General features: G+C 39.8%; 1 protein-coding gene across 1 annotated transcript; it reads left to right on the forward strand.

The window, feature by feature from the left end:
• Nucleotides 1–6,850: 6,850 nt before the first annotated feature.
• LOC145548873 (uncharacterized) lies at nucleotides 6,851–16,196 on the forward strand. The gene is made up of 3 exons (XM_081599936.1): nucleotides 6,851–7,060; nucleotides 7,214–9,072; nucleotides 12,897–16,196. Exons 1-2 carry the CDS (start codon nucleotides 6,851–6,853, stop codon nucleotides 8,231–8,233), a joined length of 1,230 nt encoding a protein of 409 aa, XP_081456062.1. The 3' UTR covers nucleotides 8,234–9,072; nucleotides 12,897–16,196.
• The last annotated feature ends 1,669 nt before the right edge of the window (nucleotides 16,197–17,865 follow it).

Here is a 17,865-nt window from a genome sequence, read left to right on the forward strand (position 1 = left end):
ACATGCTTTCATTTAAATCAGGGCATGTCCAAAAGAGTCAGAAGGACTCAACAATTTTGGCTGTTCAGAAAAACTTCTTGTGGATTAAGATGATGAAAAGAACTAAAATCAAGCAAATATAAAGTAGTCAGATTTTTGTGTGTGTTCGTGTGTGTGTGCGTGTGCGTGTGTGCGTGTATGGATTTTATTCATTTCAGATCCAAACCCTATGAAGTATTTTGCACATTTGCTGATATTTAATAAATTTTAAAAAAAGATGATTTGGAAGCAGCAAAGTCGTCTTTCCAGTAAAAGTCTCTTGATGGAGCGGTTCTACTTATTAAACTGCTCAGTTATAAAAAGATGAATACATTGTGTCGTACTTAACATTTTCCATTGTTAAAAAATGATGTTGGTAATAATTTCACCCTGATTACAAAATAAAACGTTTCCATGTGCATTAACTGCTTGAAGGGCAGCTTGGGGGACAGAATCAGTCCAAGAACCCCAGATGGCCCCAGGGCCACACTTTGGACTCCCCTGACTTAACTCTATAGGCTGTATATTTAAGGTTGTCATCATATTTCAAGTTGGGAATTAGTTTTTTCAGGTGTTTTTTTTTTTTTGCCACACATTTTCATTTTTGCCAGAAAGTTTACTTCTAGTGTTCTCTGACCAAGACACCTCCAGTTTATTCTGCTATATGTTTTTCTTGTTCTCTTTACATGGTTTGTACCAAAGCTCCAGAACTTTATCAGGACTTTTTTCCGCCACTTTTCTCTGTGCCCAGCCTGTAAGTTTTGGAAGGTAAAAACTTTTACCACTTTGGTGGTATGTCTTATGAAAATCTTCCAAAAATAACCACTGATGTTTGTGATTGCGTAGTTGTGAAATCTGTCACTGTTCATTAGGTTTCAATACTTTTGCAAGGGACTCTATAAAGCCATTTTATAGCACACAGTCCACTGACGTTGACAATGGTGCCTTTAGAATATAGCAGGAATTACCTATAGGTATCTGGGTTTTTTGCAATTGGAACTTTAAAGTTTTAAAACAACAGAGTTACACTGTGATCAAATGGTGCGACATGTAAAACATATTGTTGTAGTTCCAGTTGTACAGGAGTTACGACATGGTGAATGCATCTGGTCAATTTTCATGCCATCATGTGCTTTATGAGTTTTTGTGAAGTAAAAATGAAGATCTGAGAGGAAAATCAAAACTTTTCCCCTATTGAATAATATCATCTGTCAGATTATTTTTATTAAATTGCCAACATTTCACATAAATATACAGAAAACAAAGCAAAAGTAAATCATGTAGTTAGGAAATAAGGCATTTCTCTTTGCTGGTGTTCTTCCTGCTCACAAAGGACAAACGTTACATCATGAGCAGATGAAACAAATTCACATATTAATAAATTCAATGCTAATTTTTTTTTGTTCTAATGATCTAAAATATGTGACAAATGTGTGATAAAGGGTTTGGTGGTAGTTTTCTGGAAACAAGTCATTTTGTTTTTGAAGGGATGACGTGATTGTGACATTAACGCCGTGTGCATCTGTTCAAAGTGTTTAACGAGGTCTGAGCTCATCATAAATGGATGAGCTTAGAAAATGATCCTTTATTCGTCAACTGCAGATAATTACATTTATATGGTTAAAATTAAAATAAAAAAACGTTTCTTAAAGCAAAGCACCTCTGCAGAATTGACCTTTTCATTCTACAAATCTGCCTCGGTTAATGAGGAAAACACAATCATTTGCACATTATGTTATCAAGTAATTTCACTATTTAGCTTTCAGTGAATAAATCCTCCTCCTGATGACTTTGGATAATAATAAAAAATGTTTTATGCTTATGTTTTATTTAAGTATTAAACAACTTTACTCCAAAGCGCCTCTGGTTATACTGTATCCCATTTAGAGGAAGCGGTGCTTCTCTCTCTCTCTCTCTCAGCAGTGAGTCTCAGTCAGGTTTGTTCAATTAGAAACAGAAACGCAAGAGGACAGAATTAAAGCCTGGCTTTGTGTCAGGAGCACACAGCAGAACGGTGTGGTGGCAAATAAAAAGTCAAAACAACATGACGACTGATATGAATTTATTCAACAGCTTCAAAAATAACTGCTTCTGTAAGTGATTGTGGACTAATTTAGTAGGAAGAAGTTTTCTATTTTTGCTTCAGAGTGAAATCATCCAAGTTGTTGGAAAACGGAGCGAGACTTGTAACGTTCTAATCCACCATGTTGATATTGGTTACTGTAAACTTGTGAACTTGGTCGTCCACTTGGTGTTGCCACCTCGGTTACTGTAAAACATATCACCGTTTTATTGTCGGACAGCATCAGTGTGATGCTGTCTTTCCTGTGAAAACACAGGAAAGAAAACTATAATTTTTTAAAAGTATTTATGCATATAGCTTTCTTTGAAGTTGGATGAATGATATAACAACACTTCAATCTGGAGAGACTCAGACGGAAAGGGGAACAATTAAAATATTTAATGACAGGAATGAATAACAGTTCTTTGGCGCTCGGACCCCGGCAGCTAATTTGAGCTGAGATTTGATGTGAACTCGATGAACATCCCGATAACTGATTAGGGATGCTCTCCCCCGGGACCCGACACTGGTGGTGGTGGTCAGGGAAGGGTGCTATCCTGGAGAGCCGAAGGATGTGGGTGGAGAAGGGGAGGTGGTGGGTTGAACGCAGATGGGAAGCAGCTGACGGCTTGGGTGTGGATCCTTTTATGCAGAGCCTGATTGCTGATTGAACGCGCCGGGTGAGGTCCAGCGCTGAGGTAGGAGATGAAAATGACGTCGATGGGCGAACGAAGGGGGTGGAGTCTTCCAGCCTGAACTTCCGCTAAAGCTCCATTTTATACTAGCGGTTCTCAACGTGGGCGGTACCGCCCTCCAGGGGGCGTTCAGAGGACGGACATTTTTACAAAAGGGGGGCGCTGGGATGCCTTTAGGGGGCATTTGGTCGAAGGTAAACTTTACACCTTAAATGCACAACAATGCCAGTTTAGACTTTGAGCAACTTGGTAAAACTGCATTGTGTAACATCAAATCATGCTTGGCTGCAACTGTACCAATGGCAGCTCTTCTACTACTCAGTGTTTGTTAGCTTCTGTTAGCTTCTTGGCGCAGCTCCGTTCTCCTGCTACTGGTAGCTAAAATCACGATACCCTCACTGAGTATCCCTCTGAAAAATGAACCCATTTAAATAGAGAAATAAAGAAATCCCTCCATGGGTGATACCACAATAGAGAGCGTTCATTTTATAGCGTTAACACGGTGCTGTAAGTGGTCCGGTATGAAACGGGGGTGATAGAACAACACAGCACTTTTAAATTTTAATAATCAGAATGCAGATATTGTTTCCGTTGTTTTAAAAGGTTTATGTCAGTCTGCCTTTCCCCCATCGATACACTTCCCGACCACCCTGCACCTTAGGGGCTTAAAAAAAAGACACGCACCTTTCGCAAAACTCTGAAACGGCAGAAGCGGGACATAAAACGGAGCGATGAACTAGATGTGAATTATGGCATAAAAACAGAGAATCCGACGCTGTACAGTGAAAAAATCAACACATGATGTGAAACACATGACGATTAGGAGGCGCAGCAGGTGATGAGTAAAGATTACTGATGGTGAGCGTCAATAAATGATAAAATAAATCTAGCAACAGGAAAGAAACTAAAGTGGACAAAGCAATAAACCAAGAGAGGATAAAACTAATCAAATGAAACTAAATGGAAATGAATGAAGAACACAATGCAAGAATAAACTAAGAAACTAAAGTAAATACAGAGGAATAAACTGGTATGGCAAGACCTTTTGAGCAATAATTAATACAGAGACTATATGGCAAGAATAAAAGGACACTATTTCCAGATAAAAGGTAAAATAATAGTGTTGAAGTGCCATGGGTTTGTTGAGACCACATCTAGTACTGAGAATAAATATATCTTACAGACCATAACAGTAAATAACTGATCACTTATTTATGTTTTTACTGTCAGTGTTAATGTCATGAGGCTGACAACTCCATGACACTTTCAATTTGACTCATTAGGATTTGATTAAGAACCAGATTTGTTCTTTGTAATTTCTGTCCAGTAAAACTATTAATCTATAATCAATAGACAGATCTATATAAAGATATAATCCATGTTTCTGTCTCATATTTGTATGGCACTAAAAGTAACTTGTTTTTTCACTGAAAGCTCTGGTTTGCACAATAAATGCCATGTGGGTGAAGTTTTATGGATTATACTCTGATGTCCCATTCTCCTGAAGGCAGCACAGAGCTGCACCACCAGAAACTGACAAACACTGAAGAGGAGAAGAGTTATGATTAATGTAGTTACAGTTCTATCCATGTTTTAATGTTGCAGAGCTCAGTCGTTTTGCAAATAGTTCAAAGTTTAAACTGGCATGTTGAACATCTTTTATCTGGTCGTTTTGTGTAATATTTAACAACTAGAAAATGGCACTGATAAGAATAAGAATATTTTTTCCACTCTGACTGGCTGCTGTTAGACCTACCAATTTTAACTTGAATGTTCATTGCATTTTTCGTAGACGCCTGTGAAAATAATTTATATTCCCATGACATTTTTATTCTCTGGGAAATTATTTTTATGAGAAATTCAGAAACAAGCACAAAAATCAAAACATCTACAATAGTGATAGTAATATTAATGATAAAATAATAGTCAGTGCAAAGTAGCCTGCAAATTCTTTGGTGGGGGGCGGTGAGGGACCTGGATAAAGGCTGGGGGGGCGTTGGTCCAAAAAAGTTTGAGAAACACTGACCTAGTCTATACAATAAGATTTAAGCTAAATGAAGGAGCAGGTGTGTGCAGTTTTCAACCCCTAATTTCCTCCATGTCTCTTCTCAGATATGTGGTGCATAGCTGAGGAGATCCTCAGGTTACACCTCAATAAACTCTAAACCATCTTTAAGTTTATAATAATATATGTGTTCTATGTACAATGTACGCTTCACGCATTAGTGTATTTTTGTGTGGTTTTTAGAGCAAATATCACATATATAACTAAACACAACATGCAGAGAGTTGAACACTGTTTGTCAAGGAATGTAGTAGTAAAATATAAAATAATAATATAAAACCTGAAATAATTGAAAGAGGAGAAAAGTAAAAGTTATACATTAGAAGAAAAATACATTAGAAAAAAAGATCTGAACAAGGCATAGGAAGTAGGAAAGAAAGCACAAAAATCCTAGAAAGTGGAAGGAGCATAAAGAAATCAGAAACACAAGCAGACATGAAATTGAGCAGGAGAAATCACATTAAGCAAACAAATTGTTAATTGCAGAAGAAAGACCCTGGTGCTGGAGCTAACCTTTGTAGGAATCAATCAATCAATCAATCAATCAATCAATCAATCAATCAATCAATCAATCAATCAATCAATCAATCAAATGAGCCATCCATCCATCTATATGCATACATCTATTCCAATTGTTGCACACTTAAAAAATAATAGGTGTGGTTTATTTCGAACACTTTCGAAATAAAAGTGTTCATCTTTTATTTCGATGAACACTGTTGAAACAGGAGAGCGACAGTGAGCGCCTTCGCTGACCAGCCGTTGCTGCGCTTAATTGCCGTTGGCTCGCTGAGTCAGGAGTGCTGCTCACCGTGCTCTATATGCCCACTGGTGGCGAACCGTTGTCACTGCATTACAGCGCCTCAGCAAGAGAAGTGCAGGCAGCACAAGAAAAATGAAAGCAAATAAACAAAAAAGAAAAGAGGTAGGGGGTGTCATTACTTCTGATGTCCATTCTGTCAAAAAATGAAAGCTTAAATATGACAATATTGGTTTACTGCAATCAACAGCTATTGCGGGGACAGATGGCAACTTGAAGAAATTGTTGCATTTCTAAAATATTTGAAAAAGTACAATAGTAACACATAGCAAAACATATAGTATAGATTAGCAAAAGCAGAAATTAGTATAAAACATGAAATAGTTGAAAAGTGGAAAATAGCATAAATTAGCATAAGCATAAATTAGTACAAAACCAGAAATTGTTGAAAGGAAACATAACAAAAAAGCACAAATAGCACAGAAAATTGATAATTTTGATATATGAATTGCTAAAATTAATTAAAGTTTACAGAAGACCTTTGTAGGCAGTAAAGGTTTACAAAAATGTTTACTTGGCATTTTTTAGAAGTTAAACATTTTATAAATACAAAAAAATTTGAAAACCATTTTAGAAAAAAAAAATACTTGAAACTGTCATTAAGAATTATATAATCTGTTGTTAGAAAATCTGTGCCTGACCAAGACAAAAATGTGTTGAAATATTTAACACATACAGTGTGTTATAATGTTCTGTACATTTTAACACATTGTGTTAAAATGAACACAAAATGTGCATTAAAAGTAATACATTTTTGTGTTATTTTTTAACATGTCTTTTTTAAGAGAGTTGGTCCTCGCACCCTGCTGTGCCAGGCCATTATCCTAAAGAGCCGCTGACTCCCAAGTGCGAATTACAGCCTTGGTAATTAATATATTACCAGTTGAACTGTCTGAAATGACCATCAGCTAAGCCAAGTTGCATTTAGCTGTAAAGTTTGTTTTTATTCAAACTTCAGCAGTTTTCTAGTTCTGTTGAGGTAGTGACATCAATTTGTGACATCACACAAATTGATGTCACAGAGAGTGATGCATTGATGTCACAAGGCTGCAGTCTTGAATTCTACGGTCATTACCACTGCAGAAGTCGCAGAGTAAGGATAAGTATTGTCTGTTAAGTGATTGAATTTTTGGATTTATCTACAGAGTCAGCTCAATATGTGGTTGTTTGACACATTGAGAAAGGTCAGCATGTTGTTCGTCAACAGAAAGACTCTGACGGAAGAAAATGAGGAGAAGATGAACTGGATTAAAATTAAGAATATAAAGCTGGAGAAGGAGAAAAGTGCCGTCTTGCTCAAGATAAACACTGCCCTGGAGCTGGAAAACATTGCCCTGAAGCAGGATAACACTGCCCTAGAGGAGGAGAACACCGTTCTGGAGCAGAAATGTGCCATCTTGGTGAAGATAATCACTGAACTGGAGCAAGAAAACACTGCCCTAGAGAAGGAGAAGACCGCTCTGGAGCAGAAAAGCACTGTGTTGGAGCAGATAAACACTGCCCTGGAGCAAGATAACACTGCCCTAGAGAAGGAGAACACCGCTCTGGAGCAGAAAAGTGCCATCTTGGAGAAGATAAGCACTGCCCTGGAGCAAGAAAACACTGCCCTAGAGAAGGAGAAGACCGCTCTGGAGCAGAAAAGCACCGCGTTGGAGCAGATAAACACTGCCTTGGAGCAGGAAAACACTGCCCTAGAGAAGGAGAACACCGCTCTGGAGCAGAAAAGTGCCATCTTGGAGAAGATAAGCACTGCCCTGGAGCAAGAAAACACTGCCCTAGAGAAGGAGAAGACCGCTCTGGAGCAGAAAAGCACCGTGTTGGAGCAGATAAACACTGCCTTGGAGCAGGAAAACACTGCCCTAGAGAAAGAGAAGACCGCTCTGGAGAAGAAAAGCACCGTGTTGGCGCAGATATACACTGCCCTGGGGCAGGAAAACACTGCCCTAGAAAAGGAGAGGACCGCTTTGGAGCAGAAAAGCACCATGTTGGAGCAGATAAACACTGCCCTGGAGCAGGAAAACACTGCCCTAGAGAATGAAAAGACCACTCTGGAGCAGAAAAGCACCGTGTTGGAGCAGATAAACACTGCACTGGAGCAGGAAAACACTGCCCTAGAGAAGGAAAAGACCACTCTGCAGCAGAAAAGCACCATGTTGGAGCAGATAAACACTGCCCTGGAGCAGGAAAACACTGCCCTAGAGAAGGAGAAGACCGCTCTGGAGAAGAAAAGCACCGTGTTGGAGCAGATAAACACTGCCCTGGAGCAGGACAACACTGCCATGAAGAAGGAAAAGACCACTCTGGAGCAGAAAAGCGCAGTCTTGGAGCAGATAAACACTGCCCTGGAGCAGGAAAATACTGCCCTAGAGAAGGAAAAGGCCGATCTGGAGCAGAAAAGCACCATGTTGGAGCAAATAAACACTTACTTGGAGGAAATAAACACCGCCTTACAGCAGGAATACACCACCTTGGAGAAGGAGGGCACTATTTTTGAGAATATATGCAAAAACCTGCAGCTTCAAGTGGAACAGTTGGAGAAAAGGCTGAGGGACACAGAGAAGCAGCATAAATAGCTGCCAGTAGTAAGTCTTGTCTAGCCATCATGAATACAGCATGTCTGTTTCAGACCAGCGACAGAAGCAGCAACCTGTATTCAGATGTGTGGTCGGAGACTTCTCCACTACACTTTTGAAAACGCAATATACACTACACTTCTCCAGGGCTTCTCCAGGACTCGTCCTGTCGGTCTCCTGCCTGACCTCCAGAGCCTCGTAGTAAGACTTGTCGGTCTCCGGTCTGACCTGCAGGGCTTGGTAGCGAGTCCTGTCGGTTTCCTGCCCAACCTCCAACACTTTGTACCTAGTCCCATTGGTCTCTCGGCTAACCTCCAGGGCTTCGTAGTAACTGCATGGAGTTTGCATGTTCTCCCCATGCATGCATGGGTTCTCTCCGGGTACTCCGGCTTTCTCCCAAAGTCCAAAAGCATGACTGTTAGGCACGTGACAATCCTACCCATGGGATCACTAATCACATCACTAATCATGTGTTTTGCGGCTGTTTCAGACCAGCCACAGAAGCAGCAGCCTGTAGTCAGACGTGTGGTTGGAGACTTCTCCACTACACTTTTGAAAATGCAATATGCAGTACACTTCTCCAGGGTTTCATAGCGAGTCCTGTCAGTCTCCTGCCCGAACTCCATTGCTCCATAGCTATTCCTGTTGGTCTCTTGGCTAACCTCCTGGGCTTCATAGTAACTGCATGGAGTTTGCATGTTCTCCCCATGCATGCGTGGGTTCTCTCCGGGTACTCCGGCTTCCTCCCAAAGTAAAAAAGCATGACTGCTAGGCACCTGATGAGCCTACCCATGGGATCACTAATCGCATAACTAATCACCTGTTTTGCGGATGTTCAGGTAAACAACCTGTACACGTGACTTTCCTTTAATTCTTCGAAAACAATCCCATGTGCAAGTTTTGCACTAAATGTTCTGGTTTTATAGCTATTTAAAAACAGTTGATGAAATTTAAAGGTCTATAGGGCATGTCGTGGTTTTATAAAACACACTTTGTAAACAACATATTTAGTTGCTGACCGGACATGATCAGTACCATGTGACGGGAGAGACTGACCTTTCAAGACATCAGGTGATCGCTTTTGTAAATTCACTCCCGGGTCAGAGTTTTAACTGCGTAATTTGACACCCTGCAATGCGCTGTGCACATGCCCTACTGGCAGGAGGGCCTGTTTCCTGTTTATGGCTTGCTACTGCTGGAGATTCGTCCATCTTCCTTCAAGTCAGTTCATTGGTGATTCATTTTTTGGAAAATTTATTATTTGTGATGGCACAGCAGAAGAAACAATGATTTAGAGTAGCGGTTCTGTATCCCTCTGAAAAATGAACCCATTTAAATAAAGAAATCCCTCCATGGGTGATACCACGATAGAGAGCGTTCATTTTATAGCGTTAACACGGTGCTGTAAGTGGTCCGGTATGAAACGGGGGTGATAGAACAACACAGCACTTTTAAATTTCAATAATCAGAATGCAGATATTGTTTCCGTTGTTTTAAAAGGTTTATGTCAGTCTGCCTTTTCCCCATCGATACGCTTCCCGACCGCTCTGAAACAGGAGAAGCGGGACATAAAACGGAGCGACGAACTAGATGTGAATTATGGCATAAAAACAGAGAATCTGACGCTGAACAGTAAAAAAATCAACACATGATGTGAAACACATGACGATTAGGAGGCGCAGCAGGTGATGAGTAAAGATTACTGATGTTGAGCGTCAATAAATGATAAAATAAATCTAGCAATAGGAAAGAAACTAAAGTGGACAAAGCAATAAACCAAGAGAGGATAAAACTAATCAAATGAAACTAAATGGAAATGAATGAAGAACACAATGCAAGAATAAACAAAGAAACTAAAGTAAATACAGAGGAATAAACTGGTATGGCAAGACCTTTTGAGCAATAATTAATACAGAGACTATATGGCAAGAATAAACAGACACTATTTCCAGATAAAAGGTAAAATAATAGTGTTGAAGTGCCATGGGTTTGTTGAGACCACATCTAGTACTGAGAATAAATATATCTTACAGACCATAACATAAATAACTGATCACTTATTTATGTTTTTACTGTCAGTGTTAATGTCATGAGGCTGACGACTCCATGACACTTTCAATTTGACTCATTAGGATTTGATTAAGAACCAGATTTGTTCTTTGTAATTTCTGTCCAGTAAAACTATTAATCTATAATCAATAGACAGGTTTATATAAACATATAATCCATGTTTCTGTCTCATATTTGTATGGCACTAAAAGTAACTTTTGTTTTTCCACTGAAAGCTCTGGTTTGCACAATAAATGCCATGTGGGTGAAGTTTTATGGATGATACTCTGATGTCCCATTCTCCTGAAGGCAGCACAGAGCTGCACCACCAGAAACCGACAAACACTGAAGAGAAGAAGAGCTATGATTAATGTAGTTACAGTTCTATCCATGTTTTAATGTTGCAGAGCTCAGTCGTTTTGCAAATAGTTCAAAGTTTAAACTGGCATGTTGAACATCTTTTATCTGGTCGTTTTGTGTAATATTTAACAACTAGAAAATGGCACAAAATGAGAATATTTTTTCCACTCTGACTGGCTGCTGTTAGACCTACCAATTTTAACTTGAATGTTCATTGCATTTTTCTTAGACACCTGTGAAAATAATTTCTATTCCCATGGCTTTTTTATTCTCTGGGAAATTATTTTGATGATAAATACAGAAACAAGCATAAAAATCAAAACATCTACAATAGTGATAGTGATATTAATGATAAAATAGTCAGTGCAAAGTAGCCTGCAAATTCTTTGGTGGGGGGCGGTGAGGGACCTGGATAAAGGCTAGGGGGGCGTTGGGCTGAAAAAGGTTGAGAAACACTGCTTTATACACATCCAATGGTTGAAACTCCTGGATAAGAGTAAAAGGAATAAATATATTTGTTGTTGCAGCAACTTTCCAAGCTAATTACACGCTAAGCCATGTCTATTAATTGTCTATTAATTCAATTAAAACAGCAAAAAAGGTTTTTGAATAGAAAATGTTACTTATTTCAATAAATGAGTTTTTGGTTCAAATGTGAAGATTAGGCGCCCGGGTGAACCCAGCACCGACTTTGAGGATTAATCTCCTCACAGAGCAGCCCCTCCCCCACTCTGCTCCTTCAGACTAGCCAGCAGCGATTAATACCTGATGAAACTTCAGCTGAGCTCATTATAGGAGCATACAAAGTTGTTGTTTGGAAAACACATCAGTAGTATTAGTCTTTAGGGGTTACTTGATGTCACAATTTTCTTTTACCTACAAGAGTCCACTACAGTAGAAGGAGTCTGGATATTCCAGAGTTGCTTTTTTTGTCTGTCTGCCATATTGGATTTAACAAAAAATATCTTACACTTGCAGTAGATGGACAGTAGTTGATAGTGTATTGTATGATGCACTATTGTCAGCTTCAGTGGTCTGTGTGCTATAAAATGGTTTCATGTGGCTGAAAAACATATAATGCTGCCCCTTTAAATTGTTTGGGTCAACAAACATGAATTCTCATTGCTGTTTCTCACCAGCGGCTTTAATTTTTGTGTAATGCCAGATTTGGACATCCTGTCAACAGATGCTCCAGGTCCACAGTTACCTTGGCAATTTCTCAGATTGAGGTTCACCATAACTGGGCCGTAAAGTCAGGCGGACGGTCATGTTTTGGTAGCCGCTGCGTTGGTTTGCAATATTCTTTCAATTTTCAAGTGACGGACTGAACTGTCAGATGTTCGTATCTCAAGTAATTTCACAACCACACTCTGCTTCAAACTTCTCCACCTCTTTAATTCCCTCACCTTGCTGCTGGCTGGGTTCCCTGGTCTTCATGACGCCGTTCTCCCATAAACCCAAAACATCCGCAGTACATTAGCATTAGCAATGTGTGTCTAAAGGTACAATTCACATCCCACACATGCAGGGAAACGCGTCTCGTTCAGAAGATAATGAGCTTTGGTTTTCTTCGTCTCCATGGAATCCCTAAAGGTTTGACAGCTCTGAACTTTTTCGACTGCTTTTCGACTAATACAATCTCATCCCTAATGAACAGCAGCGGCTCCCTCCTCGCGCCTTCAAGCATGTGTTGTGAAATCACCTTTCAATTGATCCCACTTCTTTAAATAAAACCTCCCCTCACACCTAATTGTCATCCCAGTGTGAAAACACCTGTTTCTGATTTCACTTTTTAAAGCCGTTAGCTGTAGAGCTTTCGCACATTTCCCGCGTATCGGGGAATATTTAGCTTTAAGTGTTTTTGTAACGCCCTTCCTAATTCTGCCTGTAGGCCTTTTGTTAGAAAATGAGATTAAATCTTCGATTATACTTCTGAAAAAATTAAAATTATAAAACAAGCTGGAATGCTGAGAAACAATAAAACGGTGCCTCTGAGTAATAATTTTAACGCAAGTTATTTTTTTACGGCTTTGCAAAAACAATCTTATTAAGCATTTTCTGTCTAGTTTCAAGTGCAAATATAAGTAAGACAAAACTAACTTACAAGTAACTTATCAGCAAGATATAAGAGCTTGTTTTAAGTAAATATTTTGTTGATTTTAATGAAAAGTTTCACTGAGAGATTATTTCACTTGTAGGAAGACATTTTCCCCATGTTATAAGTGAAATAAATTTGTACTTTGTGTTTTTGCAGTGTTCATTCCTCCTCTGAATCATAAGTCACCCACCCCAACGCGGTCACACATGCACTGTATCCACACACCTCCAGCTCATCCACCAACCTAAATGGGTTTTTATAGACCACAAACGTGAAAGCTGCCTGGACTGGAAGTTCCTTCATCACACTCTGCACCCAGACCAGTCCCACTGCAGAGAGTCGAGTCGTTTGGCGGAAGAAGACAGTCGTTTTCACTCCGACAAAGTCACACGGAGCATTGAGCTCCCCCCTTATTTAATGGTTCAGTAGCAGTACCTACTCCCTCCTGTTTGAGAGCATTGTTTCCCTACGGTTATTGCGCCATCCGTTACCGCCGCCGATGCCTGCCTGACATAAATGCATACTTCCCCCGTGCCAGCCAGGCAAATGAAACTGAATTGGAGGTGGAGGAAGAAGGAACGAGAAATTAAGTGATGGATGGCCCACGACGAAGGAAAGACGGGGGGTGGTGGGTGGCAGAGCAAGGTTGAGGAGGAGAGTGAAAGGATTAGTTGATAATGGGAGGTTGGACTGTGTGTGTGCCTGTGAGATGTTCTTATCTTACCTTCTGTGTTCATTTGTCTGATGAGCACTGCTTCCTTGGTGAGTGTTTCAAGTTATTTTACACCCAAATATATACCTGGAGTTATGGTGTATGTAAACAAAACTACCAGTTTACATGTTTAAGAAAGTAGGTTGATGATTATGACAATGTGGCTCTACAGCGGACCTCCATTACTTTAAAGGGTTAGGGTTAGGTATGGCTAAAAATCGAGGGTTTCAGCTAAAATCTGCTAAACCGTCTCTAAAAACTTTTATCCCTGCCTGTTTGATAGGACAACAAATATACCTTCATATGCAATAATACAAGATCTTAGCGCTACTGCAGAAGCTAACTTAAACAGTCGTCCTTTGCTTCACTCTTCAGGGTTACAGCCAATCAGCCACCAGAGAAAATAAATGGTTCTTACCTCTAGTCATTTCCTTTTTCCACAGCTTGGGAAAAGAAAAGAGAGGCAGAGTACTTCACAAAAGATGTTCACATTCTGGACACAGTTTGCTGCATTGAAAGCTAAACGTATGTTCAGACATTTCAAAGTTGTGCAGCCACTGCATGTTTATGAAAACGGGAACAGAAATAACTGCACCACTTGGATAAACACAGAGGCAGTCGAACATGACAACGACGACGACATATTTGGATGTAGAACTCACTCTGCTGTCTCTGGATTTGCCAGTCTTCCTGTACAGTTACAACTTGTTTTTTCATTTTTCTAAACAAAAATCCTTCAATAAGTTCTCAGGTTTACTTAAGATACTACCAGCTCACAGTGTTGCCACATAACCCTTCCCTCCAAACTGTGAAGTCAAGAAAACTGTAACTGAAAAGCCCACTGATTTCTGACAAGACGATTAAAACCTTGACAAGTTTTTGCTCAAGCTAACAATCAAATTAGAATAATCCAGAAAAAAAAAGCAAATATCCACACATGTGCCAAACACCCATACAATTAGACCACAGAGTGGCTCACGGAGGAGAATGGTGTGGAATTCAGCTCTGATTTTCTCCATCCTGATAATAGAGCACAAAAGCAGCTCTGCTCACCGCTGCCTGCTACTCTCTATCTCAAGGGGATAAAAGGGAGAGGGAATAATTGCTTACCTTCACACTGTGTGTAAAGTGTGTCTCCTTTGAGCAGCCAGACCTGATGATAGCAATGGTGCAAACCCCTCCCGCCCCCAAACCCCACCTCCACCACTTCCTACCGTCCAGTGCTGCTGCAGCAGTCTCTGAAGGCCGCCTCGAAAAACAAAATAAACGTGGCGGTCCTCACAAGAAAGTGAACCGCACACAGGCACCGGAGCTGCATGAAGCACCGCAAATTTCCAAGACGTCGTCCCGTTCCATCAGCAAGCAAGACGGAATTTTACAAAGCAAGGCGAGTGTGTGTCAATAATTGGATCTTTTCCTCGTTTTCTCGCGCAGACTCGCTCGTCTGCACGTGTTGCCGCTGTCGCATTACGTACATCCAAAAGGGCTGTGTGGGGTAAATATGTTAGGCTGATTATCTAATCATGACTGGGCCTTCAGGGAGCAGAACATGCCGCTGCCTCGCCAGCGCGGAACATGCTGATCGCGCAAGTTCTCCCACAATGCCCTTCACCTCCGCAGCGGTTCATATCTCAGAGGCGATTTAGATTGCTAACGCAGGCTGTCTAAATCAAGTGCTGTTGTGACAATTTGCTTTGAGGGGATAATTGATGTGTTCGGATTCCTCCCAACTTCAGAACTGAGGGATTATTCATTATCCGCCCATGGCCACACGGTCGGCTGTGTTGTTGTTTTCGTTTAGGGAATTTGAAGTAATTTAATGTTTAGTTTTTTTTCCAACGAAATCCTCACAGAAGTTTGAAAAGAAAAAAAAAAGGATGCATTGATTGGTAAATCGCTATCTAATTAAAACAAGCAATCAAATGTTGCAAGCTTGTGAATAAAACCAAAAATATCTAAACAGAAACAACAAAATGAATCAGAAATATTCCCAGTAATGTTCCGGATAGTTTCACTACAACATTTTAATAGTTTTTGCATTGCCACATCTTCATTGTTCAATTTGCATTTATTTCCATTAAGTGCTGCACTCCAAATATTTTCACATTATGCTAGTAGTAGTTGTTGTTGTTTTTATTTCAATTAAAATGAAAAATGCTTTTTAATTCCCTCCACAGATGCATCGTAATATAATTCAAGTTTGTTTTTGTTTGCCACAATCTACTCATAATTTCCTTATCTAAATTAGTTTCAGGGAATCGCTGAGGCTTGTTGGAGAATGAAAATGGAGGCTTGTTGAACACGACTGATGACAGGTTGCGATATGAGCAAAGAAACAGTGCTGACTCTGATCATGAGCCGAAAACAGAGCAGTGGCTGCCAAGCACCTTGCACTGTAGAAGGATTGTGATCAACATTTTTAAATGTCAGATCCGCTCTTCACTCTGATTTAAGGAAAAAAAAAAAAGAAGAAGAAAACCCCAGCAGGAGCGTCGCGACGCTGCGGGTTCAAACTTATTCTGGGAGGTTTGAGTTCCGTTTGTTCACAAATGCATCTCAAGGCTTTGACTTGGGAAGTCAAAGGTCTCTGAAAGAATTGGTTCATAACTCATCGAATCTGTCAACATTTTAATAATAAGTACCGTCTCCTAATCCCACCATGTGAACGCCAGTGATTGTGCATCTGGATGAAGGATTAAATTAGTTTCAATGATTTCTTATATGATTTCTAATCATAATGTTATAATTTCAGTTGTTTTGTGTTTACTGTTTGCATATTGATTGTATTTATTGACAAAAATGACGTAACTGGGTCATCTTTGTTTTGCATAACCTTTGTTTACACCAAGACAAGTTACTCATTGTCCAGGAATGACATGAAAAATAGCCTTATGGCTAATTCTGGTACATTTACAAAAATATTAATTAATGTGCATTGCCTGTTTCCAAATATATTCAAATTACAATATTTGACATATAATGGACATTTATAGTTACTTGATTGTGCTATAAAACGGTCTGTAAAATACATATTATGTAAAATTGATATTTTTGAGCTGTGATCTTATTCCCTCATCAAACACAAACACTGGCTTTGATTTTTTTATGCATATTTGAGAAATACTTAAATCTCCTGTGACAACCATTTAGCTATGCAAAACACCTGGGTGGGCTTAGCTCCGCCTTCAAGGATGAGGGTTAATAGAGGAGCCATGTTGTGACGAGTTCCTGAAGGCGGAGCTTCAGAAAGAGCAGGAGTCTTTAAAGAGACACAGGCCCAATTTCTAGGCGTTTAATTACAAAGTCAAATTTCTTTTCAGACGTATTTGACACATTATTTTTTATGACAATTGAAGGTAACACAGTTATTTGATTATGCTCTAAAATGGCGTGAAAAATCCATAACACCGCCCCCTTGAGTCGTCTGATGAGAACGGATCGTGGCTGTTTCCTGGCTTTTCCTCCTGGACCTGTTGCGTTCATGTTCTTAGTGAAGCAGAAGCACATTAAAATGTGAACGTCTCAAACAGCGACTCAAACCTAAACATACTCCAAAGTAACCAAACTGCATCAGTTTAATTCAAACAACTTCACCTGTCGGCCAAGTTCATGTTGCTAAAACTGTGATCATGTGCTCACAGCAAACAAGGGAACCAGCCTCCCTCTGTGTGCGTGACTGCGTGTGTGTGTGTGTGTCGACTTTTATTTTGCGGTCTGATTACACGGCACACTTGATTTGTCTCATTTCAGGGATGAGCAGGACTGAGATGGTAGCACAGTGATTCAGGGGCTCTCTACCATCAATTCAATTCAATTAGTTTTAATTAGCGCAATGGAAAGAAAGAGGAAAAACAACAAGCTCACAGGGCCCTCCAACAATGAAATGGATTACTCGCGAGTAAAAGCTTATCAAATTAGCCAGCTCTATATGTGGAGAATATTAAATCGGAGTGCTGCAAGACATGGAACGGGAATGACTTATACTGATATTTAAAAGGCATGAAATCTCTATTGTATTCAAATCAGTTCATGATAACAAGCTGCCGGTTATTTGATGGTGTTTGGTGCGTGATGCACTCAGTCTGCACGTGTCTTTTCGTGGAACACTTAGTTTGTTTTCCTTTAGGCTGACTTCAGTGGAAAACAGCAATCAAGACTGACTCAGATTTGATTGATGGATCTGTTTGATAATCACCATGGAGACGAGCAGTTTTTCTCAGAAACAGAGGGCCTCTGATCAGTGTGAGAAACACAATGTGACGAGGAGACATATAGGAGCATCACTCTCGCGTCGTCTTACCAAGTATGTGTGATCTAGTTTCTCTCTGAAATAATAACTAAGAAAACTTACTTTAAAGTAACTTTTCAGCCAGACATAAGAGTTTATTTTAAACCAATAAATCTTTAATATTG

Source organism: Poecilia reticulata, chromosome 18, assembly GCF_904066995.2.
Source record: "Poecilia reticulata chromosome 18, P_reticulata-male-v2, whole genome shotgun sequence".
In the NCBI taxonomy this organism is placed as follows: Eukaryota; Metazoa; Chordata; class Actinopteri; order Cyprinodontiformes; family Poeciliidae; genus Poecilia; species Poecilia reticulata.